This window comes from Ambystoma mexicanum, chromosome 4p (genome assembly GCF_040938575.1).
Source record: "Ambystoma mexicanum isolate Mex_15411 chromosome 4p, UKY_AmexF1_1, whole genome shotgun sequence".
NCBI classification, from domain to species: Eukaryota; Metazoa; Chordata; class Amphibia; order Caudata; family Ambystomatidae; genus Ambystoma; species Ambystoma mexicanum.
The window spans coordinates 1,200,372,984-1,200,390,747 of NC_090927.1; the positions used below are offsets into that span (position 1 = coordinate 1,200,372,984).

General features: G+C 47.1%; 1 protein-coding gene across 1 annotated transcript in view; it reads right to left on the reverse strand.

Annotated features, from left to right (window-relative positions):
* The window catches only part of LOC138453728 (two pore calcium channel protein 1-like), a 1,160,417-nt gene that overhangs the window by 635,478 nt on the left and 507,175 nt on the right, over positions 1 to 17,764 (reverse strand). The window contains exon 7 of the mRNA XM_069606850.1: positions 12,999 to 13,100. Coding sequence (XP_069462951.1) covers positions 12,999 to 13,100 — 102 coding nt within the window. The remainder of the gene's footprint in view (positions 1 to 12,998; positions 13,101 to 17,764) is intronic.

The following is a 17,764-nucleotide window of genomic DNA, read 5'->3' on the forward strand; positions in this document are numbered from 1 at the left end:
GCAGACAAGATGACTCTGCGTCCCATAGCGTCCAATTTCTTTCCCTCGCCGTCCGGTGGGGAAGTCGATGTGGAGGCCGCACCCCCCCCGCTTTCTTCCTGGCCGCCGCAGAGACGACGGAGTCCGGGGTAGGCTGCGCCCGGAGGCACAGGGGGGCCGCGTCCGGGACCCGGTACTTCTTCTCGTACCGGTCGCTTCTAGCTGGCGTAGTGGAAGGGTTCTTGAGGAGGGCGAGGCCCAAATCCCAAATGTTGTCCAGTAGAGGCACCGCGAGGACCGTCTTCCTCTTGGCCTCGCGCCGTTGATAAAGGAATCCTTCCTTTTTCTTCTCCTCAGGGCAGAGTTGGAAAAGCTCGGATGCCCTGGCGATCATGGAGTGGAACGAACCAATCTCGTCGGGCGGAGAAGCCCTGGTGGGAGGTGACAACGGTAGATCCTTGTCGTATACCTCGTCGTCCGTACCCGTCGCTGCCGTGTCAGTCCCCGTATCATCCCCTCGGGTGGACGGGGAGGAGGGCTGGACGGTGCGCGATGGCTGAAAAGGAGGTGGAGGGTGAATCCTTCTTTTCTTGGGGGGGGAACACCAGAAGGTCCCGGTTCAGGATCCCCCGACGGGAGAGGTTCCTCCATCGGCAACGGTAGTCTCGTCCTTATCTCTGAGCATAAGGACTGTATAGCCAACAAAATGGCCGCCGAGTTGTCTTGCGGCGCTGGCAGAGGGGAATCCGACGGGCGATCAGGGGCCCCGTCGGCACCCTCGACGATGTCGTCGTCACCTGCGTCGGGATCCATCCCGACGGGCCGGTCTTCTTCCACGCCAAGGCCGTGGCTTAAGACCTCGATCAGCTCTTCCTCCGAGGTTGAAGCCGAATCTACGACGACGCCCTGCCCCCCCTTTTTCTTCCCCGCCGGGGATTTCACGGGGGTCCTATCGATGGGCACAAAAGAGGACTCCCTCCGAGGTGGCAGGGAGACTCTGAGCCCCGAGGTCGCCACCACTGGTGTAGCCTCCACAGGCTGAGCCAGGGTCGCCGCGGCAGTATCGATAGAGGGCTTGGCCGGATGGATTAAGGCCTTCACCACCTTAGGTGCGCTCACCGCCTTATCCTTGAGGGGGGGGACACTGCCTCGCTCCCCCTCCGATGGGGCCTTCGAGCTTGACCGGGGCCTCTCCAGGAGCTTTGCCAGGTGCTCACCCTTCCTCTTACCCGACCCAGAGCGTTGGCTCGTGGCTGAAGGTGCCGGGGAGGGTGCGCCCTGCCTGGCGCCCGTAGAGCCCGACCGTTCGGCGCTCCTGGTGCCAGCGGACTTGCGGTGCTTGGCCTTGTGTTGGACCCCCGCCGCCGGGGCGTCCTCAAAGGTCTTAGAAGACCGCTCGGATTTCTTCCTCTTCTTCTCGCCTGACGGGCTCTTCCCTTCCAGCCAGTTGGCAAGACGTTGATGGCGGTCCTTCATGGTCCGCTCTGACATATTGCCGCAAAATGCACAGTCCTTCTCCATGTGCGTCTTGTCCTCATGTAAGCAGTAGAGACAAAAGGAGTGTTCGTCCTCCTTAAAGACGTTCTGCAGCTGGCATCCAGGGCAGACCCTGAACAGCTTTCCGGGCGTCGAGCTTCCCTTCTCCTGGGCCATGTCCGGGCCTGAGAAGCTTCTGGAGTCCTCCAAAAGCGTAGCTCGATGAAATCTTCACCCTTGAGGGGCGCAGACGAATCCGACACGGGTCCCCGTTGATCGGATGGAGAATCGGTGGATCTTGAGGCTCTTTTGACCGAAATAACGAAGTTTTTGAGAAAAAACGTGAAAAAATAGCACTAACGCTCGAGAGCAATAGCACGAGGATCCCAACACATGAACGTGCGGTAAAAATCTGAAGATGGCTGCCAGAGGCGGTGCTTAGGTAGAGGGCAGTCATTGGCTGTGGTCAGTATGACGCAGAGACCAGTGATTGGTTACTACTACGAAAGACAGATCAGAAACGAAACTGATACTGGTTTTTTCTTTACCGAGGATTCCCAGCCTGACGACGGGGAATATTCATGAGCATGTGAATCCATGCCAGACCCCATGCTGGAGAAACAGGCAAGCTCAGGGGTGGATAATGCCATAAGAAGGGTAAGGAAACAGGCGTCTGAGAGTAAGAAAGGCAGAGGTAGAGAGCGGCAGATCCTAGGGCTGAGCCATCATGGCAAAGGCCTCTTCATAAGAGAATTTTGCCACACTTTCACCTGCCCGAAACTCGCAGCCTCTACACCAGATTGTGGAACATGACATAGCCATTCTCCAATGTCCCAATTCCCTTGCTGGGGCAGTCCCAATAATCTATTGAGGTTCTTGATGGAAGTGAAGTGAACAACGTAGCATGCCTCACCTTGGAATACAGGTGCCAACATTGCAACCAATCAGATCATTGAGTAATAAGACGGTGGTGTTGGGACTCTGTAAAGCCTGCCATGCAAATTGAGAAAGGAATGGTGATGGAAACCCTTGAATCAGTATTGGGACTGACCATTCAAACTGCTGGAACACTGCTTTAAGAGACTTTCTTTTGGTGCACCATTTTGCCACATACCAGGAGGGGGTATCCGAATCACAAGTGTCTTTTGGAACCTTTAGTTACCCTTGCATTTTATTCAGAAACCACCAGAATATCCTGACATTTTAAGAAGCAATGTATGCCTTGCCTATTCCTTGCATTGACTGAACTGCAACAGTCCCTTTTAAGTGCCTGGTTTATTATGTCCAGTCTTCTACTTGACACTCCTCTAACCTCTTTCTCTCCACCTTCCATCTTGTCCTGATCTCCTTAAATCATTTAACCTTAGTCTCTCTTGCCCTCCCAATGTCCTCTTATTCTCAGCCATTACTCCTCAGCCTCCTATTTGCTTCTCTTTAGTGACTTCACCTCAGCCTTTCCTTTTCTTTCCTTTCCGTTCCTTTCTCTGCGTTTCCTCCTTTGCCTCACCTCGCCTTTACCTCTGTGCCATCAACTTAGCCATCCTCTCGCCTACTCCATACCTCCACTTCACTTTGTTACCAACCAACTGTGCCACTGGATCTTCTACTCCTTTCACCAACAGTCTCTGGCTTTTATCAGGCTGTAACCCCTCTCCCATGACCATCATCTGTGGGAGTGATTGCACCTGTGTGTGATAATTAATATAGCATATGGATTGGTGCAGCATGGATGGGAAATTTAATTCACCTGCTTGTAATCGGGAGACAAGTAGATGTGCTGGTTGTTCATATGTTGTGCAATCCTATATTTTCTCTGCAGGACTTTGGCGGAAGCGCTATATAAATGTAAATAAAATACAAACATACAAATCCACAGACTGAGTCTTCCTTAGGCTCATCCACCATCTTAGTTTTCACACCAGCGCACCATTAGATTTCTGCTGCAACTCATCTAAGCGGAACACCAGTGGTCCACCCCTTCTTGCATTCAGCGGTGCAGTAAAACCTACAGCTAGTTTTCCCAGCTTGGGCCGCCTCATTCTGTGGGGATATAGTGACCAACAACGGGGGTCTGATTCAGCACATAGGCGACTCTTAAAGATGCATCAGATGGGAATATCTCTGAGGGCAATCTCATGCCACAGACCTAGGGAGACGTGGGGTGATCTGGGCAATTCCCCCATATACCGCATCTGGATCCAGTGGTGGGCGCAGGGCTGTTAGGGAGAATTCTCTCTTTAGGCTGAATTTCCTAACCTAGTGAGTCCCCCAGCAGCTTTGCTGGATTTCAGGAGTTTGTTTTTTTCTCCTGCCAAGAGTGAGACTCTTTATCCCACTCTTGGACATGATTTATGGTGTTCCTTTGCCTGTTAATGTGTTTTATGGGCTATGGGGTCCTTTAATCCATAGGGTCTCATGTGTTTTTACTATGTGTGTTACACAGCACCCTCCGTGCAATAACACAGGGGTGTCATAGTGACACCCCACCATAGACTCCATTCTCTGGGACTGACTACTGTCTCCCAGGGCATGTAAAGTCACCATTGGCTTTACTAGTCCCAAATTATGAACAGAAACCAGTACAAACCATCATATTGTGGACGTACTGGTCAGGGCAATTCGATTGCCCCGGGGTCTGTTAGTCGAGGGGGGACGTCTCCGTCCCCCCTGATCGGGTTTTGGCTGGTGGCAGTGGATACTGCTTTTTATATTCGACCGTGAATATTTTCCTACGGGATTTCCCATTGTTTCAGGCTACTATCTTTATTTAATTATTTACGGTAGCCTCGAACATACTGCCAGTTTATTTAATTAATATTAATTCTCCGGTTGGTATTTTTTGCCAGGACTCGATTCTAAAATGGCGTTTGTGTTCTCTTCTGTGACTCCAACCCAAGTCGAGCCCTTTGTTCCACTTTTTGGTGGGCTTCTCCACAGAAGCCTCCAAAAGTGGTGCCACTCTGTCTGGGTACCACAGGGGGTGTAGGAGGGGGTTTAGGCACCCTGGACTGAGTTACCTTGGTAACTCAAGTTGCACTCTTGTGTGATTGGCCCAAGTGGTGAGCCGGCCGGCTCACCACTTAGCATGTTTGATATGACAGCTAGGCTGAGTGAATGGGGGTGTGCTGCATAAAAGCAGGGCTTTGGGGACTGTGTCACGTCTCCCAATAGGCCCATTACTAGGCAACCCACTAGGCAACCCATGATAAGCCCACATTTACCTGGCACATTTCTTACTGCACATCGGGGCACCAGGAAACGACCTTCTGTTCAACACTGGAGAAGGATGACTGGTTTTCCAGGTGTTTTCCGACCTTCATTGTCCTAGCAACTCCCGTGGAAAATCTCGTATACCTTACAGCACCGCCGAGGAACACGGCGATTCACGCGTCAAGTGAGATGAACTGCTGTCAATCACGTTTATCCTTTGCCATCACGTGATTTTCCACGCTGCCGCGTTTTCATCATGTGTCTACAACTAAACATTCAAAAGCGCCGGAACCCATGTTGGCAGCGCTTCTCAGCTGCTTCTCGTAAGGACTGTTTGGCGTTATTGTTTTCATCAAGGATTCATTGGCTCTACGACCACGGACTGTTTTTTGGATACTCTACTTCTTCTTGGCTTCATCTGTTACCTTTGCCCTGGAACTTTTCTTGCTTGGTTCTAAAGGTATTCGACCCTGCACCTTCTTCACGGATTGCTCAAACGAACTATCCCTTGTTTGGATCTTGTGCTTTGAACTGGTTTCGACCCCATTACGTGTTTTTGAATTCCTCTTTTGGACTCTTGTTGTCAACCTGCCCAGGTGTGGAATTGCCAGCATAGCCTCTCTGAAACCCGACCCACTGTCTCTGCTGACTGCCCATATTGCATTACAACCTGGCCCACAGTACACCTAGGTAAGCCTTGCTTCAATCAATTCCTTATTACTGTGTCCATATTGCATTAGTGTGATAACCGTCTATTGCCTTACAGCGGTCAAAGGGGTTCTTCCGGCGTTTCCTGGTTCCAGTCGACGGCTCACTACACCTGTGGCCTCAAAGATTGCACATACAGTTTTTGGTCATTCTGTCTGTGTGGTACTTGGGGACTGAGGTATTCAATAATCGGCACGACCATCAAGATCAGAACAGACTGAGAAGCCACTTTTTGGTCGTCCTGATTATGGATCCCTCCGCTGGGGACCCCGTGACCGCTTTAATGCAGGCAGTTGCTGCCCTTAGGACCGATATGGTCACCGCAACAACGGCAATCCACCACCGCCTCGATACCTTGCAAAGCACACGCCATCCTCTACCGGCTGATGCCGAGATTGACGACGCTCCTCAAGCCCAGCCTCCACCCGCTCCGCCCACAACTCCCACTCCTGTACTACTTCCTACTTCCTTTCCCCTTGCTGCCCCAGAACGATTCCAAGGTGATCCAAGGAAATACCGCACATTCTTGAACCAGTGTAAACTGCATTTTTTATGTCGACCCCAAGTTTTTCCAGATTCCGTCACCAAGGCAGCCTTCCTTCTTTCTCATTTATCTGGCGTGGCAGCTACCTGGGCGAACCCGTTACTGGAAAATAACCATCCAGCATTATATGATTTCGATCTTCTAGTAACTGAAATGGCTAAGGTATTCGATACCAGGTATAAAGCACAATCCCGAGACTTGGAACTACTAGAGCTCTCACAAGGCAGACAAACACTTATTGAATATATAACACGTTTTAACCAACTTGCTGCAGAGACCTCATGGCCGGAGGAAAAGAAAGCTATCGTGTACTACAAAAGGCTATGTAATACTATGAAAGACGCCCTCTCAGTGATCCCGGCCCTTCCCTCTGTTTTTTCCGAGTTGGTAGACCTAACCCTGCAAGTTGATGCACGTCGATCTGAGCGTAAGGCAGAGGTTGGTTTTTCAAGTCAAACACCCTCGACTTTGTCGGCCCCTGAACCCATGCAAGTCGGTGGGATTAGGAGTCCCATTACACAGGCTGAACGGGAACGCAGAAGAACGGATAATTCTTGTTTTGACTGTGGCATCAATGGACATTATGTAAAAGAATGTCCACGACGCCCAAGAAATAAGAATCAGGGTTTTCAGAAGGCTCGCCCCTAAGAGCGGGGGTAGGGGCAAGCACCTCCATGTCCCCCACTGAACCCGTTTTCGGTCCCATCAGACCTATCGTGGTACAAGCTTCATTGAAACCTACTAGGGAGCTTTACACATCAGGTACCTATAGTGATCGATTCTGGGGCCACTGGCTGTTTCATCGATATAGCATTGGCCCACAAACTCAATTTACCCTTGATTAAGAAGGAACACCCAGAACCAGTACAAGCAGTGATGGTACCTCCCTTGCTTCCAGTCCTATCATGCATCAAACGGCTCCTATGGAACTGATAATCCAAGACACCCATAAGGAAACTATGTCATTCGATCTTATCACCACCCCGCAATTCGGTGTCATTCTGGGCATTCCCTGGTTGAGACAACACAACCCACTAATCAATTGGGGTACGGGTCAAGTCACCTTTGAATCTGATATTTGTCAAAACTTCTGCCTGATAGAATCTCAGATGCTCTCCTCCCCTGCCAGTATTCTTGGGGCAATGGCCTCTTCCCGTCTAGAGGAGACAATGCAAAGTGTACCCTCGACACATACTGTAGGGGCTGTATTGGCTGGTATCCCCACGGTTTATCATGAATTCTTGACTGTGTTTGACAAGGCCACGGCAGAAGGGTTACCGCCACACAGACCCGATGATTGTCCCATTGATCTAGTCCCTGATGCAGTGATTCCAAGGGGCAGGATATATTCTCTATCTCAGTCAGAGGAACAGGCCCTAAAGGAGTACATCCAACAAGCCTTACGATTAGGCCACATACGACCCTCCTGCTCTCCGGCTGCTAGTCGTATCTTTTTCGTACCAAAAAAAGAAGGGGACTTACGTCCTTGTGTGGACTACATAAAACTGAACGCTATTACCATAAAGAACAGGTACCCCATTCCATTGATCTCCCCACTACTAGATAAACTGACACGCGCAACCATCTTTACTAAACTGGACCTCCGAGGTGCTTACAACCTCGTCCGTATGCGTCAGGGAGACGAGTGGAAAACAGCATTCTGCTCCAAACAGGGCTTTTATGAATACACTGTGATGCCTTTCGGTTTATGTAACGCCCCAGCTACGTTTCAACGATTTGTCAATGAGGTGTTTAGTGATATTCTTGACATATACGTAGTGGCTTACTTGGACGACATTCTGGTGTTTTCCTCATCCTTGGAGGAACATATCGTCCATGTTAAAGAAGTATTAACACGCCTCAAAAATCATGCCTTATTCGCTAAACCCGAGAAATGTGAATTCCACACTAAGGAGGTGGATTTTTTGGGGTTTCACATAACTCCTTGTGGCCTATCCATGAACAACTCGAAAGTCCGCGCTATCATAGACTGGCCTGCCCCTACCAACCTGAAACAGTTACAATCTTTTGTGGGTTTTGCCAATTTTTATCGGCGTTTTATCGCTGGGTTTTCCTCCATTGTATCACCGCTAACCGCCTTAACCAGCCCCCTTGCTCCGTTCTGTTGGACACCGGAGAATCAAAAGGCCTTTGAGGCCCTGAAGTCCAGGTTCACTTCCGCCCCGGTGCTTCAACACCCGGATCCGGAGCTTCCATTTGTCCTGGAGGCCGACGCTTCCTCCTTTGCATTAGGTGCAGTGCTCTCTCAACCTTGTTCAGCCACGGGGCAGCTGCATCCCATAGCCTATCACTCGAGGAAGTTTACGTCCTCCGAATATCACTACACGGTTACTGAAAAAGAATTGTTGGCCATTAAGGACACTTTGCAAACATGGCGTCATCACCTTATAGGGGCAAAACATCAGACCATAGAGTACACTGATCACAAAAACCTCCAAGACCTGGCTTCCCTTAAATGTGTAAATAGCAGACAGGTACGCTGGCATCTCTTCTTCGCTGCATATGATTTTGTAGTGCAACATAGGCTGGGGACTACTCATGGCAAGGCGGATGCTCTTTCTCGTTCTCTTGGAGGGGAATCCTGGTCATTGTATCCTGAAACACTATTAGGGAAGGGTCATGTAGTCTGTTTAAGCACACCATCCCTACCCATGCTATCCACCATTAGGCAATGGGTTTTACAACATCCAAATGAGTTGACAGATTGGGACTTGGTACTTCAGGAAGGGTTACCATTTATTCACGGGAAACTCTTTCTCCCCACAAGTGATGTACGCAATCAGGCGCTTGCTTGGTCCCACGATGCCGCCATCAATGGTCACCCTGGACAGTGACGTACCCTGGAACTACTAAAGCACTGGTGCTGGTGGCCATCGATGCGGCGCTGTGTGTAGGCTTATGTGAACTCCTGCTCCATATGTGCTCAGTGCAAAACACGCCCTGGTCGACCACTAGGTCTGCTCCAACCTTTGCCTCTACCAACCAGACCCTGGCACACTGTTTCTATGGATCTAGTCACAGACCTACCTCGCAGACAGGGCTATGACACAATCTGGGTAGTCGTTGACTCATACACCAAAATGGCCCGTTTTATTCCTTGTACAGGGATACCCTCTGCCCCTACATTGGCCCGATTATTCTTCAAATCAGTGTTTTGTCTTTTTGGTTTATCACAGGTCCTGGTTTCAGATCGTGGCTCAAAGTTCACCTCACGTTTCTGGCAAGCCCTCACTAAGCTCCTTGGTATTGACGCCCGCTACTCCTCCGCTTACCACCCGGAGAGCGATGGGCAGACGGAGAGAGTGAACCAGACCTTAGAACAATACTTACGCTGCCTGACTCTTCAGTTTCAAGATACCTGGTTGAATCTTCTCCACCTCGCTGAGTTCGCATACAATAACTCTCAGCATTCCTCCACGGGCTTTTCTCCTTTCTATGCTTTATACGGCCAACATCCCCGAACCCTTCCTTTCCCTGATTTCGACTCCTCTACTGCCCCTGCAGCTACAGCCTGCGCCCGTGATCTGGTTTCGGTTCATAACCAGACCCTTCTCCATTTACGTGAAGCCCAAGTGTCTATGAAGGCAAAGGCAGACCGGAAACGGGCGGCAGGCCCTGATTACCATGTGGGTGACCGTGTCTGGTTGTCGACCTGCCACCTGCACATCCCTGGTTGCCGGAAGTTGCTGCCTCGATTTGTTGGTCCGTACAAGATTCTCAAGGTCCTAAACCCTGTGGCCCTACGTCTTTTGATTCCATCAACATGGCGTATACACCCAGTATTCCATGTCTCCCTGCTCAAGCCTTGCATTCCTCCCACACGCATCATCTCTCCTCCTGCCCCAGTTTCGGTCTCCTCTCCAGATGTCTTTGAGGCCAGTGCCATTTTGGGCTCTCGTCTTAGACAGGGTCGACTGCAATACCTTGTGGATTGGTTGGGTTACGGTCCTGAGGATCGCTCTTGGGTCTTTTCCCGGATGTTAACGCCCCTAGACTGGTAGCTCGTTTCCATCGGGATCATCCTTCCTGCCCACGGGGTCGTGGGCCCTTGGGGGAGGGCTCTGTCACGTCTCCCAATAGGCCCATTACTAGGCAACCCACTAGGCAACCCAATAGGCAACCCACTAGGCAACCCACTAGGCAACCCATGATCAGCCCACATTTACCTGGCACATTTCTTACTGCACATCGGGGCACCAGGAAACGACCTTCTGTTCAACACTGGAGAAGGATGACTGGTTTTCCAGGTGTTTTCCGACCTTTATTGTCCTGGCAACTCCCGTGGAAAATCTTGTATACCTTACAGCACCGCCGAGGAATACGGCGATTCACGCGTCAAGTGAGATGAACTGCTGTCAATCACGTTTATCCTTTGCCATCACGTGATTTTCCACGCTGCCGCGTTTTCTTCATGTGACTACAACTAAACATTCAAAAGCGCCGGAACCCATGTTGGCAGCGCTTCTCAGCTGCTTCACGTAAGGACTGTTTGGCGTTATTGTTTTCAGCAAGGATTCATTGGCTCTACGATCACAGACTGTTTTTTGGATACTCTACTTCTTCTTGGCTTCATCTGGTACCTTTGGCCTGGAACTTTTCTTGCTTGGTTCTAAAGGTATTCGACCCTGCACCTTCTTCACGGATTGCTCAAACGAACTATCCCTTGTTTGGATCTTGTGCTTTGAACTGGTTTCGACCCCATTACGTGTTTTTGAATTCCTCTTTTGGACTCTTGTTGTCAACCTGCCCAGGTGTGGAATTGCCAGCCTAGCCTCTCTGAAACCCGACCCACTGTCTCTGCTGACTGCCCCTATTGCATTACAACCTGGCCCACAGTACACCTAGGTAAGCCTTGCTTCAATCAATTCCTTATTACTGTGTCCATATTGCATTAGTGTGATAACCGTCTATTGCCTTACAGCGGTCAAAGGGGTTCTTCCGGCGTTTCCTGGTTCCAGTCGACGGCTCACTACAACTGTGGCCTCAAAGATTGCACATACAGTTTTTGGTCATTCTGTCTGTGTGGTACTTGGGGACTGAGGTATTCAATAATCGGCACGACCATCAAGATCAGAACAGACTGGAACTTCAGAAGTCGCCACAGGACCTGAGAATCCGACGAGGGAGAAGCTGAGCCGACCTACCACGACGACACCATCGGTGGAGCCCTGCGGAACCAACTCACCAATTCCCGACGACAGAGAAGATCTCCCGGCTGGAGAGGCTTCTTCCCCTGACTGGTGGGCACAACCAGTTTACCTTCTTCTCTTCACATCCCAGGCCGTCTTGTGGTCGAATTGCCCGTGCCAAGCACCCCGGCAACCGGATAGCCACTTACCACTGGACTGCGAATAAAAGGACCGCTCCTTTTACCTGAGAACTCCACGGCTGGTTTCTTCCCTGGCAGTGCAACGGACTCCTGTCTTCCTCCCCGACGAGATCCTCTCTTCCCCCGGACGTAGCACCGACTTACATCTGCTGCCAGGAACAACTGCCCCCGCTGGAGTATTCTCACCACTTTAAGGTACCGTGTCCGCCAGGCCTCCCTTTCTAAAGACTGCTACAAGGTAATAATAATCCCTTAACCTTCTGGACTGGGCTGGCCGCCTTGACCTTCTAACTGGTCCCTTTCTTTTGGTCTAACTCTTTTTGAACCTTTGCAAGACTCTTGTGCACTTCAACCGTGTGACCTTGGACACATTTCGTTCTGATCCTCTTAAAGTGGATCCGGCCTTCTGAACTCTAACTTCACGGTTTTACTTGCCTTCCTCTCTTGTTTTGTTCTTATGAAAGTGTTGGGATCTGTTTCACATTATACTCTGCTTTTCTCTCCCTTTTACAACGAATTATTAGAGTGCCATCTGCGTTAAGCGCTCACCGCTGTCTGAAAATAATGGGGCTTTACTTAAGACTTGTCTAATATTCTTCTAAGGGAGTGTATATCTTTTAGTGACCGTGTTTTTGAATTGCTTACTATTAGTGCCTGTGTGTTTTTCTAGATGTGGTTTTAAATAAATAATTATATCTCTTTTACACCAAGCTCTGGTCAGTGTTTACTTGTTCTACTATGTTCTTTTGACCTATTGTGAATACTCTGTATACTGCCTAACTCTTCTTGAGGGAAGTCTGACTGCTCAGCCACAGCTACCCAGTGAATCTGGGTGGTACAGACTGCTACCAAGTGGGTTTACTGCCAAACACCTGTAGTCTTAAATCTTTCGCAGTGGTCCCAGAGGGAACTGCACAGGTTTCTGCCTAACAAGGGCCATTATTACCACACCATCCACAGGGACACACAAGGGACTTCTTCACATTTCCCTTTCAGAATCATCACTTTGCAAATCTCTCCCTACTTGTGGTTCTGACAAATCTTTTTGTTTACAAGGGTACATCTTCTCTTATTAAGGGCGTGTTGAGATAATCTACCTTACCATGTGGTAACAGTAAAGCATACACAATTGCAAAAAGTCCCCAAGACATACATAATCTCATACCGTGACAGTTCCTATCTGCTCTTGTAGGTAATAGCACCCACAGGAATAGATGGTGAAAAAAGGTATGTTACAGTCAGCAAAACACTATGTTTCTAGCTCCTTCCCTTTCTATGTGGCCACATCTGCTGCATGTGGGGGGAAATCCGTTGGTATCCTAGGGAACCTTCTAGTTTTGCAAGGCCCTTGAACTTCCCTGACAAGGGGCAATTCAATCTGCAGACCTACATATTTAAATCATTGAAAGCTTCACCCTGGACCCTTTTAAACCCCTGGATCATTTGAGTTCAGAATATAAAAAGCCTTTCCTTTACAATGGAAATTCAATTTAAAGCATTATTCAAAAGCAGTGGCTCCAGCTGCTCCATACAATATAAAATCGTATTCGATAACATTAAACTGAGCCAGTAATAAAAACTGTCCCCAAACAACTGGGTGAAATTGTAACTTGTACATACAGACAGCCATGTAGTGTAATATGCAAGTTCCTTGAGGGTAACAATTGAATGTCTAAATACACAACTTTTAAACATGAAAAGTGCAAGAAAGAATTGTGCAAAAGTACATACATGACATCAGGGCTATTCGCTGTTGTGACCAACACGTAGAGATCAAACACTGCATCCAAGTAATTTGTAAAATACGGAGTTCCTTCCACTGACAGAAGATTTCTAGAAAAAATGTTACAACTATTAAATTCAGATATTTGCTTCAACAGACATACTATATGAGTACATTTGTACACATCTTCTATGAAAAACATACAGCCTGTTATCAGACAGTTATGTCTGATGGATGACAACTACAATTGTGCAGTTCCCAAATCATTTAGAGGGGAGCCAGAGGGCCTGACCATTTTGAAAACCAGTTTCTAACTGAAAACCTAGAAACGGAGTCTGAAGAATGTACTGAAGAAGGGCCATAGTGTGCTGCCTGAGTGGTAACATTTAAACAGCTGCATAAGACGAATCATGTATATATTTGGTGTTGTAGGACAGTAGTGGAATGTCCTGGGCAATAAAGATTTGGAAAGAGGTTATATATAAGACTTTTTCCAGTAACAAAAAGCTTGGATGGGGGATGAGATGGATAGTGAGCATGTACAAGGTAATACATTAGTGACATAGTTGCCTATAGAATGACTGAAGTACATGTGCTGCTCAAAGACAAGTTGGAATCACTTATCACGGAGGACATGGTTTAAGATGGCCTTCATACATGTGTTCAGTGAGGTGAAATTCTTAGGTGGAAACAGGAGGGATGCCAACCTAAAGGTATACCTGACATGGGGGGGGTTGTAAGTGATGGGACAGTGTTAGGAATGCAAGAAAAAGGCATTGGGCAAGTTTGTTTAGCACTAAAGCTTGAGTAAACTGTGTGTGCTTCAGAAATAAAGCTTGGTTAAGTTGTGTGTGCTCTGGCTGTAGGTTGATTTGAACATTAGAACAAGGAATTTCCAGAGGTAATTGTTGCATAACTTTACCAACGTCTCTGATGTTTTATCAGTGCACAAGGATGTGGGTCAGAGAAAGCTTCAAAGGGTGTGGGTGGGTTAGAAAGTTTCACAATGGTTTAGAAAGAGTAGTGGGGAGACACAGAAGAAAGTGGTTATAACATTCCAGTTGGCTGAGGACTAGAGAACTAACCAGGGTTTTGGCAAAATGATAGTTTATGTTCAGGCAATGTTGCAGATTTTGTGTTTTGGAAGGGATCAATGCAGGAACTGTGTTCAGTACCCTAGGGAGGTCCCTCATCCATCGTACAGGCTTTGCCCCTCCCCCCCTTAGGTGTCTTCTGCTCACATAAGACAGCTGTGGGAAACAATATCACATTTTATTACATTTAATAAAAATGAATGGCCACACTATTTACAAAATATACAATATTTATCTGTATTTCTATAGGTATGATGAATATCGCACCCATATGAATTAATTTTGAATATCGAAAAGATACCCTAAAAATTAGAGCCCCTCTCTGCAGGTTTCATTCCAAAGCTAGAGAGTGCATGGATCAAAGCTAACCTTGTGTTTGCTTTGCACTACTCAAAAAAGTCTGTATTTGTAAGGCAGGGGTCTGCAACCTTTGGTTCCCAAGATGTTTTTAACTACAGGCCCCACCATCCCTAGTCAGCATAATCAATGGTAGGGATCTTGGGAGTTGTAGGCCAAGCTCCCTGGAACGCTGCAGCCCCATGCTGTAAGGTCTTAAAAATGTTACAACAATCATTTGTAGTAATTTGCTAATTGTTAGAAAGTGGATTGTGTTACCGTTGGACCTTTTGTTGGTCAACAAGCTTTTTACTGAAAACATTCAAATGTAGCAGGAGTACTTTGCAGATAATTTCTCCATGCTACAATGCTACTATTATGTGACTATTCCATTGTTACATCTAATGAACAGACAGTCTTCTTCTGTAGTTTTAGACCGTGCCTTTAATGACAATTCACAATGTAGCACGAACACCAGTGATTTTCTGATGAAAGGCGGTTACTACTGTTCAACAGGTGAACTGTTGATGGTTGTGATGACCAGTGTTACAACTTAGCATTTGGGCTGATTCTCAGGCAAATAAAGGCTTTGTTTTATTTGTTTGTTTGGTTTCAGAAGAAACTTTACAAAAATACCTAAAATCACAATGCGATAAAAACACAGTATATCAAAAACACAGTTTAACAGACACAGGAAATCAAATCAAATCAAGTCAAATCAGATCAAATCCGTTATGACATTAAAACAAGTACAATATATACAATAATAAAACATCAAACATTTGCCAGGGCATTAATAACAATCAAGTACATTACCAACCATTTCATTCAGACGACACATTTGTGCACTCTACACTATCTAAACGTTTTTTAATAGTTAACCACAAATGATAAATAGCAATATGGACTTTTTGGCTGTCCATGTTGAGACAAGAAGCCCAAAAATGATCACTCTTTATCTATTCCAAGTTGCAAGCAAATGGTCCCAGCCACTTCATATATTCTGGGCCCAATGTCCTACATTCAGTGAGAATATGTTTGGCTGTCTCTGTGTATAATGTATTATAACACGACTGACAATATCTATCTGTTTTGAGGAGGCCCAACTGTGGACCCATTACTGTTAGTATCTGTAGCTGATTTATCCTCAGCCTTAGCCTAAATGCCCGCATAGCCCTATTTGGGCATTGTATAAGGTAGGCTTGAGGCTGCAAATACCTATGCACAATATTTGACATACAGGCATAACTCTGTAGAGACTCTACATGCCTGTAATTTGCCACCCAACCCCACTGTCTTAGCTTTTTAGAGAAAACCCTCTTCAGTGTAGCATAGGGTGTGCCCCTGGTGAAATCAGGAAACCATCATATGTTTTTGAACAGGTAATTCACCACCAGACCTTTACCTTTACCGTATACCAGGGCAGCCAGGAGACTAAGCAATTGACATCTAGGATTTGTGTGGGTTTTGATGTATAACAACCCACGTCTTCTCAATAGTTCTCCTTTAAGAGATGTCGAGCCAAATTCAAGTCTTATGTACTGAATTGTTGCAGATGGACTGAGTCTCAACATTTGCTTCCAAAAACTGCCTTCTAGAATGTCTAACCATGATAAATCAGCCATGGCCAGGGCTTACAATCCATACAGTATGGTTGGGCTAAAACTTTGTTTGAACAGAGCTATGATTCCCTCCAATGAATACCCTGCTGTATTCCTTGGAAATTTCCAAATAGAGCGGATCATCCTAAGGGCTGTAGCCTTTTTTTCTTACCATGATACTCTTATAAGATCTTGTGCTATCGATATCTAACCCCAGATACGTATACACCTCAACATAATTATTCCCAGGTCACACTTACGTACGGTCTCTTCACCTTCTTAGCTGAGACAGCCAAGATTTTGGTCTTATCCATATTTATGGTCAAATTGGTTAACTCTGCATAATTGCAAAGGGCCATAAACATTGCTTTGATACCCAGGAAGGTGTAATTTAAAAGAACCGAATTGTCCGCATACAATTTGGGGACTACCCCCAACCCTGGGACAACAACCCACCTCTGTGTGGAGCCAATCCGGGGCATTAGCCATATACAAATTATACAGGGTTGGAGCCAGGGTACAGCCCTGTTTAACTCCTCTCCAATGTTCAACCAGCTCAGTAGTTACCCCATCGTCCGTAAGTCTGACCGCTGCCTTGGTAGATAAGTGCAATCCCTGTAGTACACTAACAAGCCACGCAGGACAACCGGCTTTAATGAGTTTTTCCCCAGAGTCTGGGCCGATCCTCTGTGTCGAACGCAGCTTTAAAATCAACACAAATTATGTATAAAGTCTGGGTACCGGATTCGAGAGTGCCACACATGAGGAGATCCAATACCCTGAGGTTGTGGCTTGTACCTGAACCCACCCAAAAGCCCGTTTGAGTAAAATGCAAGATCTTAGATTCCTCAACCCACTGATTCAAAGCCACCAATATGAAGGACACAAAGATCTTCCCCGTTACGTCTAATAATGACAATAGTCTATAGTTCTCAGTGAGCATCCTGTCGCCCTTTTTGAAAACAAGTAAAAAGAAATGCATTATGCCATGTATCAGGTATATGCTGATTTTGGCATACCTTTTCAAATAGAGCTCATAACACGAGAGCCCACTGGTCCGGGTTCCTCTTATGAACAATATTAGCCAACCCGTTAGTACCAGGGGCTCTCGAATTATTCAACTTAAGAATTACTTCTTTCAAGGCCTCTGTAGTGAAGGAGAGTGGCCAACCCCCCTCCACAATAGCTGGCAAAATATTTTGTATTGGATCCCCACCTTGATTTCTTAAATAGGTTACCCAGGCTTGTCCTTGTATTGGGTATACTGTGTGTTTTCTGACATCCCCCTTGGCTTTCAACAGTACTGAACATATTGAACGGGTACACCTTCCCCATAATAATGTAATCATATGTTGCCATTCAGCATTCTGGATGGAATATTTCCATCGTCTACGCCAACCCTGGTAGGATCTAAGGAGATCTTTACAATGGTTCGCCGTCTCTTCACATTTACCTCCCTTTACCAATGCCATACGGATTTGTCGATGCATAGATCTTTTTTTATCCCAAATGTTTTTATCATAGCCATTGGTATATTTATGCAAACCGCCATACCCAGTCATGCCACCTTACCCACTGTACTAGTGAGATGTTGGATCCTTTTTTCAATCTCACACTCATTCATGCATTCCATATTGCTTATCATGGCACTTGCAGAGTTGCCAAGAATACCATCTAGTTTACTTAAAGTATTTTCAGTCCACCTTATTGTATTACCTGCATGGTTTACTTTCAAATTTGGGG